The 16,917-nt window shown below is 32.0% G+C and overlaps 1 protein-coding gene across 9 annotated transcripts in view; it reads right to left on the reverse strand.

The window, feature by feature from the left end:
• Nucleotides 1-16,917, reverse strand: part of LOC129806091 (insulin receptor substrate 2-B) — a 326,272-nt gene that overhangs the window by 238,319 nt on the left and 71,036 nt on the right. For all 9 annotated transcript variants that reach the window (XM_055854433.1, XM_055854428.1, XM_055854426.1 and 6 more), the window contains exon 2: nucleotides 16,041-16,574. In XM_055854433.1, coding sequence (XP_055710408.1) covers nucleotides 16,041-16,506 — 466 coding nt within the window. In that variant the 5' untranslated portion in view covers nucleotides 16,507-16,574. The remainder of the gene's footprint in view (nucleotides 1-16,040; nucleotides 16,575-16,917) is intronic.

A 16,917-nucleotide genomic window follows, 5' to 3' on the forward strand; every position in this document is an offset into this window, starting at 1 on the left:
AGCGGAGGGATACGATTTTATACTAGACGAGCTATTTTTGGAACAAATTCCTTACTAACATTAGGTATCTTTATGTTTCTCCTAGAAGATACAAATTTAGTCCAAAACTTTTCGGTGTCCCTGGACGAGCAACTTTTTGAAACGAATTCGTTACTAATATTGATTATCTTTTTGAGTCTCATAAAATAAACAAGATTGTGCCAAAAATTATGGTGTCCGTGGACGAACTAATTTTTGGAACAAATATGTGCCGAAATTTTTTACCGTGTAAGGCAAACTATAACATGCCACTATTTCTAATCCTATCCGTGGCTAATTCTGCCCCGGTGTCCCCTATATATAATCTTTCTTTTACGCTGCCCGTCTGTCCATTCAGCTGTTGCCAGCTCTAGAAGCCAAACGGCTAAAGATAGTGACTTGGGACCTTCGAGGGACCCCCCCCCCCCCCATAAGTCGACTCAAGTATCGTTAACATGCCCCTTATTTTTCTCCCATCCCTCCTCTTCCCCTCCAAAACCCATATTTTTTGGGATTGCTCGAACACGTTTCGTTCCATTTTTTTTTCATTTTTGAATATATTTTAGAGACTACCCAGGTGGACATTTCGTCCTTAGGCGAAAATACCGTTGAATCATTCCCAAAAGTTTTTCAAGGTCAAAGGTTAAAAAGGTTCCAGAGAGCGTATTTCTCATCCAAATGGTATCATGTTTAAGCTCGTTGGAAAGGACTTGGAATTTCCGACAAAACTGAACCGGTTCCAATTGGTTTCGAACCGGTAATGAACCGGTTCATAACCGATGACTAGTTTTTATTCGAAATTCAATTAAATAATCCCGAGGTGTATTTTGGGCAATATTTTGAATGATTCATAAATCGGTTCAAATAGATTGTGTACCGGTAATGAACCGATTATAAGCCGATAAATATTTTTTATCCGAAAATCATTTTCATTAGTCTTTTAAACTATTTTTATAGAATCTTTTGACCTTTTTTAAAAATCGGTTTAAATCGGTTCAGAATCGGGAAACAATTTATTGTTATAAACCAATTTGTTAATAAAATGTCCAAGTACCGTAAGTTTCTCAAGCTTCGGACATCCAACTGGGCTGAAGCTAGGACAACTAAGAAAAAAAAACGAGCATGCATTCTCATATTTTTTTCTCCAGAGAATGTCCAAATGTGATAAAGCTTGGCAAAGTACCCGGCGTCCGCATTGGCCAACAAGAAGTTGGAAAATACCATTCTGGGAAGAAAATGTTTAGTTAGCCCATAAATTTATTCTCAAGTAAATTTTCACATTTTCCCAACTGCTGTGCCTCTTCATTGCATTCAAGTGTACTGTACAATAATGCAAAAATCTCTCATAAATATCATTGGAAAAAGAGAAAGAAAAGGGAGGAAAGGGCCTTGTAAGGGGCCAAGAAAAATGGATAAAAGGATCCAGAGGGATGTTAAACATATAAAAACAAAAAATAAATAAACATTACTGATTTATTAATGACGCATTGCCTTGAAAAGTCCAACTATTCACTCTCCAAGAGTGTTATTGATGCCCTTTTTGGCGCATTCTGCAACTTTTGTCCCTAAATATTCCTCTATTTTTCCTTTACTTAAATCACCCACCACAGGGCCATTTTCCCGCCAATCTCCCACTCCCTTTTCCCCCTTGTCGTCTTATGCGAAAATATATGGGGTAGAACTTTTATGTAATAAGCCATTTTTGAAGCAATAAAATTCACTCACAGTGGCTTTTCGCATTTCGCCTGCAAGAGAAGTCATTAAAATGCGAGTAACAATTAATAAATTGTAAGTAATTTCGGCAAAGAAGAATTTATTGCACCACGAGCATAGCCAAAAATAGCCTAATTTACAATTAAGAGTTTCTGGAATGAAATTATAATCAAAGATGGGCAAAGAAAGACAACAACTAATAAACAAAAAAAAAACAACAAAAACTAAAAAAATAAACATTTCAGATAGCATCAAGTGGAAAAAAAAGTTGGCACGTTGGAGGGGAATCTCAGATGAGACAAATTATTAATTTAATTTTTGTGATTCATGCTCAAATGAATTTGGACAAGTTTACCGACAAAAGGGATGGCAAAGTATCCCAAGCTTTGTGAAATGTTCGAACACGTGACTTAGATGGTGTACCTTAAAAGTACTTTGGCGTCATTTACCGTTTACCGGTTCACAACCGATTTAAACCGATTTATAAATCACTCAAAAGCTCCCCAAGAAATTTCTCAGTTGTCCTAGCTTCAGCCCACTTGAATGTCCGAAGCTTGAGAAACTTACGATACTTGGACATTTTATTAAAAAAAATTGTTAATAAAAATAAATTGTTTCCCGATTCTGAACCGATTTAAACCGATTCTTAAAAAAAGGTCAAAAGATTCCATAAAAATAATTTATAAGAATAATAAAAATGATTTTCGGATAAAAATTATTTATCGGTTTTTAATCGGTTCATTACCGGTTCACAACCGATTTGAACAGATTTGTAAATCACTTAAAAGAGCCCCAAGAAATTTCTGGCAATTCTAATCGATGAGATCGTGTTTTCAAGTAATGTCAAAATAAACTTAGGGGAATGTCGGCACGGTTCGCATAGAGTGAACCTTCAAACAACGCAAGTTTTCTCTTTGTTTGCAAAAAACTAGTTCGTCACTTCTTAGCGATATGATAGATAATTATTAAGCTCATGAAACGAGATGAGAAATGGTAAGTCAGCTCTTTGAAAACAAAGAGAAAATTCGCATCGCTTGAAGGTTCACTCTGTGCGAACCATGCCTACATTCCCCTAGAATGTTGCATTTGACTGAAGAATTTATTTTTCCTCAAATTGTTTCTCAATCACTCATAGGGTAAATGTCCTAATTCCAAACCATTTCCAGACGCTTTAACTTTGACAGAAGATTCAAAACATTAAGTTCATATTTTTTCTGAAGAGAATTACATAAATTTGCTCCTTGACTCTTCTAGAATGTGACTGTTTAGTGAAAATTCTTTAGATGTAATTTGAAAACTTCTTAAATACAAGAAAAATACGCGAGCGTAAAATGCTTCTATTGGAAACAAATTAATCCAAATGGAGACAAGGGAAAGTTTCTAATTGGAGACAAACATTGTAAGTGAAACCGCGACGAAAGGCTTCCAAAACCTTGTTGAGTTGCTCCTGAGTGCAGGATTTGTTCTTATTCCTGGTCTTTTCTCCTTTCCCATCTAAAACAATAAGAAAATCTCCCCAAAAATATCATATTTCCGGGGTTTCCTATTGAAGCATTTGCAGACACTTGAGAAAAACCTTTTCTGTTCACGAAATAGGTAATTATTTCATTTAAAAACTTCACGTACCGTTAACAATGAAGATTAGTACTTAATTTAACTCAAATTACTCAGAAATATGACGTTAAATATTAAAGCAAACGAATAAACAACAGTCACTTTATTGTGATTTTAATTGGAAAACATGGTCGATCGATGAAAAATTCGATAGTGAAAAGGTACACTTTTAATTTTTTAAGAAATTAACAAATTAAAATTTGTGAATATGAATGGATTTTCGCTTTATTTGGAGCAAGATTAACTAAATAATGAAACTGTGGTATAGAAAATATATAAATATAATAATTTAGTACTGTATTTATCATGAAAACAATGACGTCTCCATTTGGAGTAGCGAAAAATTTCCATTTGGAGCAGGTTTTGAATTTGCTTAATTTACCCTAGTTTGAATGAACAATATAGAATGTTTAGCAAGTTTTCGCTTCTTAATCGTTTCACTAGGATTTTTCTTCTTGAATAATTCCAGTCATTTTCCAAAATTCTCCTGGTAATCCTAATCGACGAGTAAGTGTTTTGAAGGCAATGAAGCAGAAAAATCTTGAGTAAGACTTTTTATTAAAATTATTCCTCTAAATCACTCATTTTTTTTTCAATTTTTACATTAAAATTTCAGATATCCCCTGGCAACCCTAATCGATGAATTGACAGTTTTTTTTATGAGAATTTTACTGCTGAAAGAAATAGTTTTGCTAATGTTCACTTCACAAAATTGAAAATGTTTACACGAAGCTATAAAAATCGTTTTTTCCAGGATACATTGGGTTATTTGTTTAGGTTACCTAATTGAAGTACAGTGGCCGTTTCATTATTCGAATGATTTGGAGACAATATGACAGATGTCCGCTTCGTTATCAGGATGAAATTTCTGAATTTGTTCAACGTCTCGATAATATAATACAAGGTTTTTTGTAGAATTATAATAAAAGTTATAAAGAAGACTAAAAAGATATAAATAGAGAATTCTATGCTATTATACTTCATTAATTAAACAAAAAAATCACAGGATAATTCATTTTCATTGTTGAACAGACATGCATACATAACCTCAAAATTATTTTATATGTAACCGTCGAGAACTCGTACGGATTACGCCGATCCGGATTAGATAGCGGGCACTGTATAAAGTGAAGTTAGATGTAAGTGAAATTGCCGTAAGGTGGCGTCGCTGTAAAGCAAGAAGCATTAAGATCCATTACCTCGAATCAAAGTTAGGTTATATTTAAACTATTTTACTGAATAAGGTTACAATAAGTAGAGTGGTTAGCTTATAATTTGACAACGTCAAGTCTTAAGTTAAGTCATTAAATTCTATTAGTTTTTTTTTTTGGTTAAGTACCTTGGGAGAGTCAAGTTACATTAGGCAATACTTAACCCGTGTAAAGCTTTTTTGGTTAATTTAGCATTGAAGGCACTGAAGTGAATTAATGTTTCTCGCGTACAATACTAATAATTTGCAAGTGAAGTTCAACTGAGCCAAAAATTCACGCACTTTTAATGGAAAAATAATTGACATATCTTTTTTTCACTTATACTTCCCATTTCTAGTTCTCCCCTTAGTCATTTTAACCTCATCCACCTGTAATTTTATCTTCCCAACCTTCAGGCACGTGTGCCTATGTGAGCATAAGAGAATCACATGACCGAGAAAAAGTAATAACAGAAAATTCCCATAGAGAAAGGTCACCGGGAGCCCAAATTAAAATAGATTTTTGTGCCATTGTCTATCATAATAATGTTAGGGAAAAACACATAAATGTAAGGAGGAAAACATGGGTGAATTTCTGTGAAAATATCATCAAAAATGGTAATTGATACAATTTTCCTTCATTTCCCAGAATTCTCCAATAATTGACTCTAAAAACTGTATTGACAGGCCATAACCCATTGAATCCCAGCTAGTGAATGGTTGTAGTAAATTTAATTGACACACGGTATTTCCTTCATAACTTATTGACGTTGATGGTCTTTTTAGGTTTTACTATTGCGCCCTTTCACGTGGTTAAAATATTGAGGGGTTTTCACTATTATCGACTTCCATATGAACGAATAAATAGAATTATTTTAGATTAGGTCAACTATTTGAATATTAAATTAAATGTTGTTTGTAAACTTTTAAAAAATATTATGAAGTTATTCATAATTAAAATGAATACAATGCTTTATATGACCGTTGGCATTCATTACAAATTTATTTCTAAAATTTATTAATTTTTTATCACTTAAAACAGATGAAACTTATTGATCCAGAAATAATTTAATAAAATATTACGGATTATTGAAAATTAATAATTCAAAATAAATAAAATAAAAATGGGGTGGCAGGGCGTCCCAGGCTTTGCAAAGTGCTCCAACTTGTAACTTAAACACTCAATGACAAGATACTTTAGCTCTTTAGCATCATTTACGGTTTACCGGTTTGCAACCGATTTTAACAGATTCATAAATCATTCAAGAGATCCCCAAAATAGTTTTAAAAGTAATATAATTGAATTTGGATTAAAAATTACTTAAAGGTTATGAACCGGATCATTACCGATTCCGGACCGATTGGAACCGCTTCAGTTTTATCATAAATTCCAAGACCGTTCCAACGAGCTTAAACATGATACCATTTGGATGAGAAATACGCTCTCTAGAATCTTTTTAACCTTTGACCTTGAAAAACCTTTGGTATGAACGGCGTTTTCGCTTAAGGACGAAATCCTAGATAATCTCTAAGACATTCAAAAAAGAATCACACGACCCGTTTTCAAATAATCCCGGAAAAACATGGCATTTGGAGGGGAAAGGGGGAGTTAGGGGAATGAGGAGCATATTAAAGATCGGGAGCCCCCCGTAAGCCCCAATTTGCTATCTCTTACCGTTTCGCCTGTAGAGCTAGCGACAATCGGACGGACAAACAGAATGACGGAGGGATTTTAGAACTATCCCGTCTGTGAACTTCGAGCGGCAATAAATAATGACAGTTATACGGCCTTTAGACCTTAGGCTTAGCCATCTGGTTTAAGTCCTCTAATTCCTTATCAGGCACGATTTTTAGGAAATTGTTGATTAGGATTGGATATTGATGGCAAATGTAGCATTTGATTTTTAAAAATCAATAAAATTGCTAGTTACTTAGATTTTTGAGACCTTCGAGAACTGGGCTAAACCTCCAGTCTGAAGCAGACATTACTTAACCTAATTCTAAATTAAACTTTGTCTTCTTTAAGTTACTTTTCATTTCGTGATTTTAATTAAATAATTTGCACTGCAATTCAACAGTAAACCTGTTCCGAAACAAGAAGCCAAACGGAACGAAATATCGACTTTCGGTTTTCAGTAACCCCCCCCCCCCAATGGAACTTTATACAGAACTTTCGACATCGAATTTTCTAAGTGCAAACAACAAACATTCTGGAGGGCCTATTTCTTTCGCTTTTCTTACATTTGGATTTTTTGGAAAGGTTTTGCTATTCTCATTCCATCTCCATAGGTTAAAATCGGTAAAAAATTAAACATTTAAGCATATACTTCAGTCGAGATGCAAATTAGACGCAAAATAGGTTTCTTTTGTTATCATAGATGCTTCATTTTCTTAATCCTTAAAATATTATGACTAGTTTTCTGAATTCAACTTTGTAACTGATAAAGGTCAAATTCATCGATTCGGGTTGCCAGAGTATATATGAAATTTCTACACAATCTTTTAAAAACAATTTGAAAATATCTAAGAAGCATAAATATCTTAAAATTTCCATGTTTTTCACTTCATTGCATTTTTCGGAGATCGTTTTTTTTTAACAAAGCACAATTGATCGATTCAGTGTTGCCAGAAGCTATTAGCAATTTCAAAATTAAAATTTTAATTGAAAAACAATCTGTGAGTGTTAAAGGAGAAGAAATGGATTTATAATTTTTCTCTTCAGATAATGTGATAATTTATCACATTTACCACTGACAAAATAAAGTTTTTGCTTTTTCTTCCCTTTTTAGCTGTCAAAAGACAAATTTATCGATTAGGGTTGCCAGAAGATATAAGCAATTTCCAACCAATTATTCTAATTTTAAAGAATCTGAGAGGGTATAAGGGTCATAAATGGACTTATAATTTTCCTTCCTCAATGTGATAGCATCTTTTTGAATTTGTTTTGTCTCCAAAAGATAAATTCATCGATTGGGGTTGCCAGAGTATATCTTATATCTAAATATAATCTTTCAAAGGCAATCAGAATATCTCTAAGAGGTAGGAATATCTTAAAATCTTCCTATTTTTTTCACGATGTTGCAATTTCCAGAGATGGATTTTGTTTGACAGACACTAAAGTGCAATTGACCGATTAGGGGTTGCCAGAAGACATTTGCAATTTCAAAATTATAATTTTAATTGAAAAACAATCTGTGAGTCTTAAAGAAGTAAAAATGGATTTATAAGGTTTATAATTTTTCTCTTCAGAGATTATGATAAAATAACGTTTTTGCTTTTTCTTGCCTTCTTAGACGTCAAAAGACAAATTCATCGATTAGGGTTGCCAGAATATATAAGATATTTCCAAATAAATAATTTCAACTCATAAAAGATCTGTGAATGTTTAAGAAGTATAAATGAGCTTATGATTTTCCCTCTTCACCGCTATAACATTTTCTGAGGTTGTTTTACCTTCATAGCTGTCAAAAGACAAATTCATCGATGAGGGTTGCCAGAAGACATTTGCAATTTCAAAATTGTAATTTTAATTCAAAAATGGGCTTTTAATTTTCCTCTTTTCGTAATATGATATCACTTTTTGAAATTGTTTTGCTTTCATAGCTGTCAAAAGGCAAATTCATCGATTAGGGTTGCCAGAATTTATCTTCAATTTCAAAATAATCCTTCAAAGGCAATCTGAAAATGTTTTACAATTTCCCTTAGTTTTTTACTGCGTTGTATTTTCCGGAGATTGTTTTTGTTCAAGAAGCGTTAAAGCGGAATTCATCGATTAGGGTTACCAGATGACATTTGAAGGTTTTTGTCAGATTTTAATCTCGATTTGATAGGAATATTGGAACTCAATCCTTAAAAAATCGATAAAAGTCAATCGATATTTTAAAAAAGTGTTCCAGTGAAAAAATAAAAAAAATACATTTTTTATATTAACCACGAATTTCTTTTTTCCTTCAAAGGGCTTGCATTCTTAATGAGTCTTGACACAAATTTCCAAATTACCCCTTAACCACAAATTCCAGTGCTTGCTTTACTTTTAGCTAACTAATATTTAATTTCCCTTCCTAAGTCCTAGCCCCTATAGGGGTTGTTCGAAGAAAAAGTTAATTTCGATATTCAGTAAGAAAAATTCATGCAGCTGACACGAATTTCCTTCAATTGTATGTTATTAATTTCCCCACTTGGACTCTTAAGTAAACATTCCCTAATTTATGGGAAGGATTCAATCACCTGTTTTCTCTATTTTTTTTCGGTGCTTTTGAAGGTGGAAATTGAAAAATTAAAGAGTCAGGGTAAAGAAATAGAGGAGTTTGTGCTGGGAAACAGGAAAAAAGGGGTCACAGTAGCTTCCGGAACAATTTAATACATATTTTATTGATGGTTATTCCCATCATCTAAAACTCATACAAAACAACATTGTAAGACTAATACAATCGTAGTTTCGATAGAAACAAGCGCAACATTAAATGGATTTGTAGTACGTGAGTGTGTAACGTAAGTTTTAATAGTAAAGTTGTAAATGGAGTGAATGAATGAGGCAACAAAAACAATCACAAAATGTGCCTCTTTTTGCACATCTTTCCTTTACAAACTCTCTTCATGTGACTCGTTTATTTTTTCATTTTATTTCTTTTTTTTTAAATTGTTTTTTTTTTTTTATTGGAGGGAACAGAAACGAAAATGATTTAGCGGTCTTGGAACGTTTTTTTTCACATGGATCTTTGGGTTCTTCCAGTGATGTTCCTCATTCTCAATTCTCATTTTTAAACCTCATGTTCTTCCCAATCTTTTCAAAGTTTTTTTTCTCGGTTTTAGAACCATCATCCCATCTCATTCACTTCACTAAAACACATTCCCTACGCGACCATTGACATTTACGCAAGAATTTTCATGGAAGATACTGATTAATCATCAAGTTTGTGATTTTGTCATAAAAATTCCTGATAATCTACTAAACGCGATTCTTCAAAAACAAAAAAAAATCAAAAAACACACTGAACATATTTTTTTTTTCGAAAAACCCCCCAAACTGAAAGATTGATATTAAGTAAGAAGCAAAAAAAAACCTTCACCTCACCTGTGTTGAGAATTTTGTTTACATACAGCACAACAAGGAAAAATATTGCGAGAAAGCTTCACTTGTTTTTTTTTGCCTTAACTTCTTACTTCACATTCTTGTTTGTTCAATGGAATTTGGCCTTTTTTTATGCCTGTACATTTATTATTGTTTTTTATTGACTACTCTCCCCAAGCGACAAAAAAATAATACCCAAATATTATTTACGATAGATATTCAAGAGTGACATCAAAAGATATGGATTGAAATCTCACCCAGATATTAAAATACATATTTCACCGGTATTTATGTGGAATTTTCTACATGTTGTGTAATTCCAATTGTGTAAACTCATTGTGTAAAATAATATATGAAGTTCTTTAACCATAATTTTGATGCAAATTTACAAAAATGTGTATTTTTTTGTACTGCTACACACAGTATTTTACACAAAATGTGTAATAATTGTGTGATATATACACAAAGAAAGGAATACTTAGTCAAAGATCGAACGATTTTTTAGGATTCTTTTTACAAGCTGTGGTACTCAAATAGTGTAAAAACATATAGAGCATTATACAAAATGTATAATTTCTGTGTACTGCTACACACAGTGTTTTACACAGAATGTGTAATAATTGTTTAAAATATACACACAGTGAAAAGAATACTTATCCAAAGACCGAACGATTTTTAAGGATTTTTTTTACAAGTTGTGTAACTCAAAAAGAGTAAACACATAAAGAGTATTACGCAAATGTGTAATTTTTGTGTACTGCTACACACATGGCTTTACACAAAATATGTAATAATTGCGTGAATAATATACACAGAGAAAGGAATACTTAGCCAAAGACCAAAGGGTTTTTAAGGATTTTTTTTTACAAATTGTGTAACTTAAATAACGTAAACATCTATAGAGTATCACACAGATGTATAATTTTTGTGTACTACTACACACTGTGCTTTACACAAAATGTATAATAATTGCGTGAATAATATACACAGAGAAAAGAATACTTAGCCAAAGTCTGGACGGTTTTTAAGGATTTTTTTTAAAAGCTGTGTAACTCAAAAAGAGTAAAAACCTATAGAACATTATACAAAATGTGTAATTTCTGTGTACTGCTACACACAGTATTTTTTTTCACGAAATAGGTAATAATTGCGTGAATAATACACACAGTGAAAAGAATACTCAGCCAAAGATCGAACGGTTTTTTAGGATTTTTTTTACAAGCTGTGTAACTCAAAAAGAGTAAAAACCTATAGAACATTATACAAAATGTGTAATTTCTGTGTACTGCTACACACAGTGTTTTTTTTTCACGAAATGGGTAATAATTGCGTGAATAATACACACAAAGAAAAGAATACTTAGCTAAAGACCGAACGATTTTCAAGGAGTCTTTTTTACAAGTTGTGTAACTCAAATAGTGTCAAAACCTATCTAGAGAATTATACAAATGTGTAATTTTTGTGTACTGTTACATACAAAGTATTTTACACAGAATATGCAATAACTCTGTAGTTGAAAATTTTCCGCGAGGTAGAAAAACATGGCATAATAAAACAGCCAAAGATAGGACAATTTCTGAGAGATTTCCTTACCTTTTGTCTCACTCTAATTGTGTAAACACATTTAGAGCACGGTAAGAAAAACTATTGGCGATTTTATCATAATTTTCGTAACACAGTTTCCATGAGGGTCTAATTTTTGCGTACAGTCACACACAAAATGTCCCGCAAAAAATGTGTAATAACTGTGTAAAAAATACACACAACTTTGTAATTGGAATTTTTTCTGCAAGGTAGAAAGACAGTAAAAAAACAAAAAGAAATTATTTACGTATTGTGTGACTTTAATTAAGTAAACACATTTAAAGAACGGAAAAAAATTGGCTCTTTCATCATGAATGTACAATGTACAAAGCAAATCGACATAAATGTGTATGAGAACTGCTATACACAAAGTGTTTTGCACAAAATGTGTAATAATTGTGTAAAAAAAACATACACAACTGTGTAGTTGAAAGTTTTACCACAAATATGATGATTCGTTAGCAGTCCTCGAATAAAAAGTGCTAACCAAAAGGAAATGGCCCTCGATCGCGAGTGTCGTTTTTGGTTTAACCGAGTTCAGCTGAAAATACGTGTTTTCAACCGAATTGAATTCGCTTAGCTTCTGGTGCTCGCTGTGTAAGTGCATTTGAATGCTTATTCATGTCAAAGCCGAGCTAGGTTTTTCATTAATTCAGCAAATTATTGAAAAAACATTTTCATTGTATTCTAAATCAAGGGTGAGCAATAACCTTTTGAAACCGAATAAACGCCAAAATAAGTTAGTCTAAAAACTCAAACTAAAATGAAAAAAACCAAAAATAAAAATGCTTTTGACATTTGAGGTTATGTTTTTGACGTTTGTCAAATTTCAGCGCCACTAGCGGTATTTTACCAAAGCTTCATCTTGAAAAACTTTCATTTAAAGCCCACGAATTATCAATATTTGTAAATTACATTAAGCAATTTTTTACACGTAAATTTCTCTAGACCTACAGCGTAAAATAATGCACCCCCGCGTAGTTTAACATCAGTGCTCAGCAGTAAAATTAAACAAATAAATTTTCCCAAAGTACAATCAAACTCAGGAGCACAATTGATTTAATATTGAGCAAATAATTTTTATCGCGTCAACCACGAAAACACCTCTATTTGGATTTATTCTTTCCACTTTCTTTTGCAGTCAATTTTTTTTTAGGCACAAGGTGACCAATAAAATAAGATATACCCAGAAGATATCATAAAAAAAGTCACTATAATGAAGAATTTCATTGAAATCTCGGATCTTTTTTTTATTAAGTCGATCATAAAAAAAAAACTGCACTACTTTCAACTTTTTTTTTTACAACTATGGCCTATTGTACAAAAAAAAAGTTGAAATTAGAGCATTTTATCTTAATTAAAATACTCATAATTTTTTTTCTGCTACATCTTGGGCCCAAAGAAGCCTCATTTGAAATTTCCTGTGAGAAATATTTGTCACACATCCCCGACTTTTAGCAATTAATAAATTACCTTCAATTTGAAAAGGTACAAAAAAAAAACATAATTAAGACACTGACAAATTAATCACTCAAGATACATTTAAATTTATGTTTGTCGGCATTGCCAAACTAAAAAAAAAGCATATTTACATCATCCCAAATGTAAATTTTTGTCCAGAACACCATGTGAAAGAAGGCGGGAAAGTTCTTATACTCTTTTTTTTTGCTATATCCCGGGATGGAGTTAAGTGTTTGATATAGCAATAAAATGTCGTTTAGCATTTACGACTCTCCTCTCGTTTTTTTATGTGTTTGTATCACTTAAAACTTACTTCCTTATGCATATAAATGTCAATTTTATCCAGTGTAAGACGCGTGTCACACAAAATTGCCAAGTGAATGGATAACACACAAGTGTCACAAGTGAAATGGTCGTGCAAAACCCTCCAAAAAAAAACAGCCAAGTCCCACCCCCTTAGAACACTGAATTGTTATTCATTCAGAATGCCACAGATAAAACCGAGGGCTATTCGATGAGAGAATGATGCACACTAATGCTGCGGGATATTAAACTCGCAAGAAATCCGTAAAAAGAGAGAGCAGACATTTTAGTACAAATTTAGTACAACGTATTTTTACATCTGACAACCAGGAAATTATAATGATTACTGAAAAAATGTATTAAAAATACTTTAAATTGCCCTTTGGGGGTTCAAAAACTTTTAGTACATCTTTTAGTACACTCGGTTTTTCCGCCTAATTTAGATATCAGACTAAAATAAGTTTCTGAAGTTGCTAAAAACGCAATACAATCTTCATTTTCTCCCTCTAAATATTTAAATCGGAGTTTTCGATATTTTTAGTACTCCTTTGAGTACATCTCTGCGTTTCTTTACAAAAAATAAATAAATAAATCAAAAACATTACATATTTAAAATATCATTTCGTGAGATTTTCTTGAATAGAATGAACAATTTAAAAATGATTTAAGGAACATAGAAATATTTAGTACTATTTTTAGTACACTCGATTTTTCTACCTAATTCAGAAATCAGATATTAAATTAATTGATCAAATTGCTAAGAACGCAATGCAAACTTCCCTTTTTCCCTCTAAATGTCTAAATCAGGTTTTTCGGTATTTTTAGTACTCCCTTGAAATAAATATATTCGCATTTCTAAAAAAAAAAAAAGCAGAAACAAAAAATATTGCTTTCTTAAGTAATATTGAACTTCCCTTTGAATAAAATCAATTATTTTAAATTGATTTTTGTGAAGTCAGAAAGATTTAGTACTATTATTAGTACTCTTTTAGATTTGTCTTTTTGGGATAAAATCAGAACCATAAAATTTGCTGAAGAGTTTGCTCAAATTACTTATAAATTCAACGAGTAAATGTTCTAAATTTGACACTCTTTTGCGCATATTCTTCAAATAAATGTAATTGATATTAGACGTCTGATAATTGTACTAAAATATTTTTTAATTTGAACTCACGTTCTTTTTTCAGAAAATCGATGTTTAGGAAAACATTCAACTTCAAATATTAAATTAATCTTATCTATATACTTTTAATAAAATTTGGTACATGTTTTTAGTACTGTTTCATATTAAAATTTCCCAGGAAAAGGACATAAAAACCAAAGAACTGAAAAAAAAACATATTTAAACGTATGATAAACTTGAAATTCTCTTGTCGGCTAGTACCGTATAAGAATTTAAAAATGTTTTAAAAAAATATTTTAGCACAGTTTTAGTACACTACGGCGTTTTCAAGTAAAAGGTGTATATTGGGAAATATAAACAAGAAATATAAACAACTATCGTAACTAAAATATACTCCTTAAAATTTTTAGTACATTTTAGTACAACATTTTAGTACACCACTGCGGTTTCAAATATCAGCCGTATACTTGGAAATATAAACTAGAAATATGAACATCTACCAGTAACTAAAAAATACTTCCTAAAATTTTTAGTACATTTTAGTACAAACATAAAATTATTGATGACCAATTTCATAAAGTGATTGCTTTTTGTAAAAAAAATTTGGATTATATTAGTCACTTAAATATAATTTTAAATATATTTAGTTACATATCTTTTAGAACTGTTTCATAGTAAAATTCTCAGGAAGAGGACATTAAAGCCAAAGAGCTAAAAAACCATATTTAAACTTATAATAAACTTGAAATTCTCTTGTCAACTAGTACCGCTTAAGAATTTAAGAATGCAAAAAGAATTTAGTACAGTTTTAGTACACCATGGCGAATTCAAGTAAAAGGTGTATATTGGGAAATATAAACTAGAAATATGAACAACTATCAGTAACTAAAAAATACTTCTTAAAATTTTTAGTACATTTTAGTACAATATTTTACTACTAATATCAAATTATTAATGAACGATTTAATAAACAAAAATTGAAGTGATTCACTTTTTGAAGAAAAAAAAAGTGTAGGATTATATTAGTCGCTTAAATATCATTTTAAATATATTTAGCACATATCTTTTAGTACTGTTTCAAATTGAAATTCTCAGGAAAAGGACATAAAAGCCAAAGAACTAAAAAACCATATTTAAACGCATGATAAACTTGAAATTTTCTTATCAGCTAGTTTCGCTTCAAAATTTAAAAATTTTTAAAAATACATATATTTTAGTACAGTTTTAGTACATCACTGCGATTTCAAATAGAAGCAGTATATTCAGAAATATAAACTAGAAATATGAACAACTATCAATAACTAAAATATACTTCTAAAAATTTTTAGTACATTTTAGTACAAACATCACATTACTGATGAACAAAAATGATGAACTTTATTACTGATGAACTTTTTTTTGCAAAAAAAAAAACGTAAGATTTTATAAGCAATTTGAGTATAATTCTAAAAATATTTAGTACCTGTTTTAGTACTGTTTTCGATGGAAATTCTAAGTAAAAAGATAAACTTAGAATTCTCTTTTCACTTAGTACAGATTAAGAATTTCAAAATGGCAAAAAATATTTTAGTACACTTTTAATACTTAATCGTGTTTTCAAGTAGAAGCAATGTATTCGGAAATATGAACTTGAAATATGAACATCAACAAATCATTAAAATATACCTCTTTAAATATTTAGTACATTTTAGTACACTTTCCGAATTTTAGATGAAAAGTTCTTCTTTTTTGAAGGAAACAAACATTGAATGATTGATGACCAATTTCCTAACAAAAAGGCAAAGTGATTGACCCCTTATAGAAAATTCTGTGCGTCAGAGTCGCATCTACATCATCATCATCTTATCATTTTCCATGAGTAACCCTTCCCATCCGGTCCGCCGAGAGTCATAATGTTGCGAATGGGTGAGAGCAATAAAAGGGGGCGCTAGATAGAGGGAAAGGGTAGAAAATGTTTCACTCACCGAAATTGGGCCTCGGTGGGTCACCCGTTGAATCATCTCCGCGCTGCTGCGCCAGCAGGTTCCTCAGCCACGTGTTGAGATCCTGCTCATTGTCAAAGACAATGCAGAAACAGTCATCCTTGGTATAGAGGGCCACCACCCATTTGTGCTTCGTATCCGTGCGTCGATTGATATTGAAGCACGTGCGCAGAACTATTGTGCGCTTGGGATGGCCAAAATTCGTCTTAAACTTCTTCTCACTGTCATAGTACTCAAGGCGTGCCGAACGTTCTTTTGTATCACTGTACAGCACAAAGTACTTCTTTTTCATCGTCTTGAGCTTACGATAGTAGCCCTGAAGGACGATGCCGGCATTGGCCTTTGGATCATTCGTTGAGGCCGTCATTGGTGATGATGATGATGACAGAGCACTAGCCGCTGTCGACGCCACCAGCGTCGACATTCTGTTCTGAAAGGACGTGGACATCGCGGCGGTGAGTTTCCGCCACGGTGGCCCATGAGAACCTGTCGATACGAATGCGGTCGTGGCTACCACTGCAAAATAACCAGCAATGGAAGTTTGGTTAGATAAAAACAACCTTTTAAACGAGAAAAGGTTAAAAAGAACACTGAAAGTGAGGTTAGGTTCTGACATAACCTAAATTTTTTGTTAAAAACTAATCATAAGAAGGTTCCTTCAATTTGTAACATTTTATTTCTATTTATTTTGACGTACTGGTGCTATTCCTGCCATTTTGTACATTGTCAGTTTACAATGTTTCGTGAAAAATGTCTATTCATACGCTTCAATCATTTGCACCGGGCAGTACTCGAACTCACAACTTTGACAGTCAAATCAAGTGTCTCCGAACGCTCCGAAATAAGATCCGAACACTCT

This window comes from Phlebotomus papatasi, chromosome 3 (assembly GCF_024763615.1).
Source record: "Phlebotomus papatasi isolate M1 chromosome 3, Ppap_2.1, whole genome shotgun sequence".
NCBI lineage: Eukaryota > Metazoa > Arthropoda > Insecta > Diptera > Psychodidae > Phlebotomus > Phlebotomus papatasi.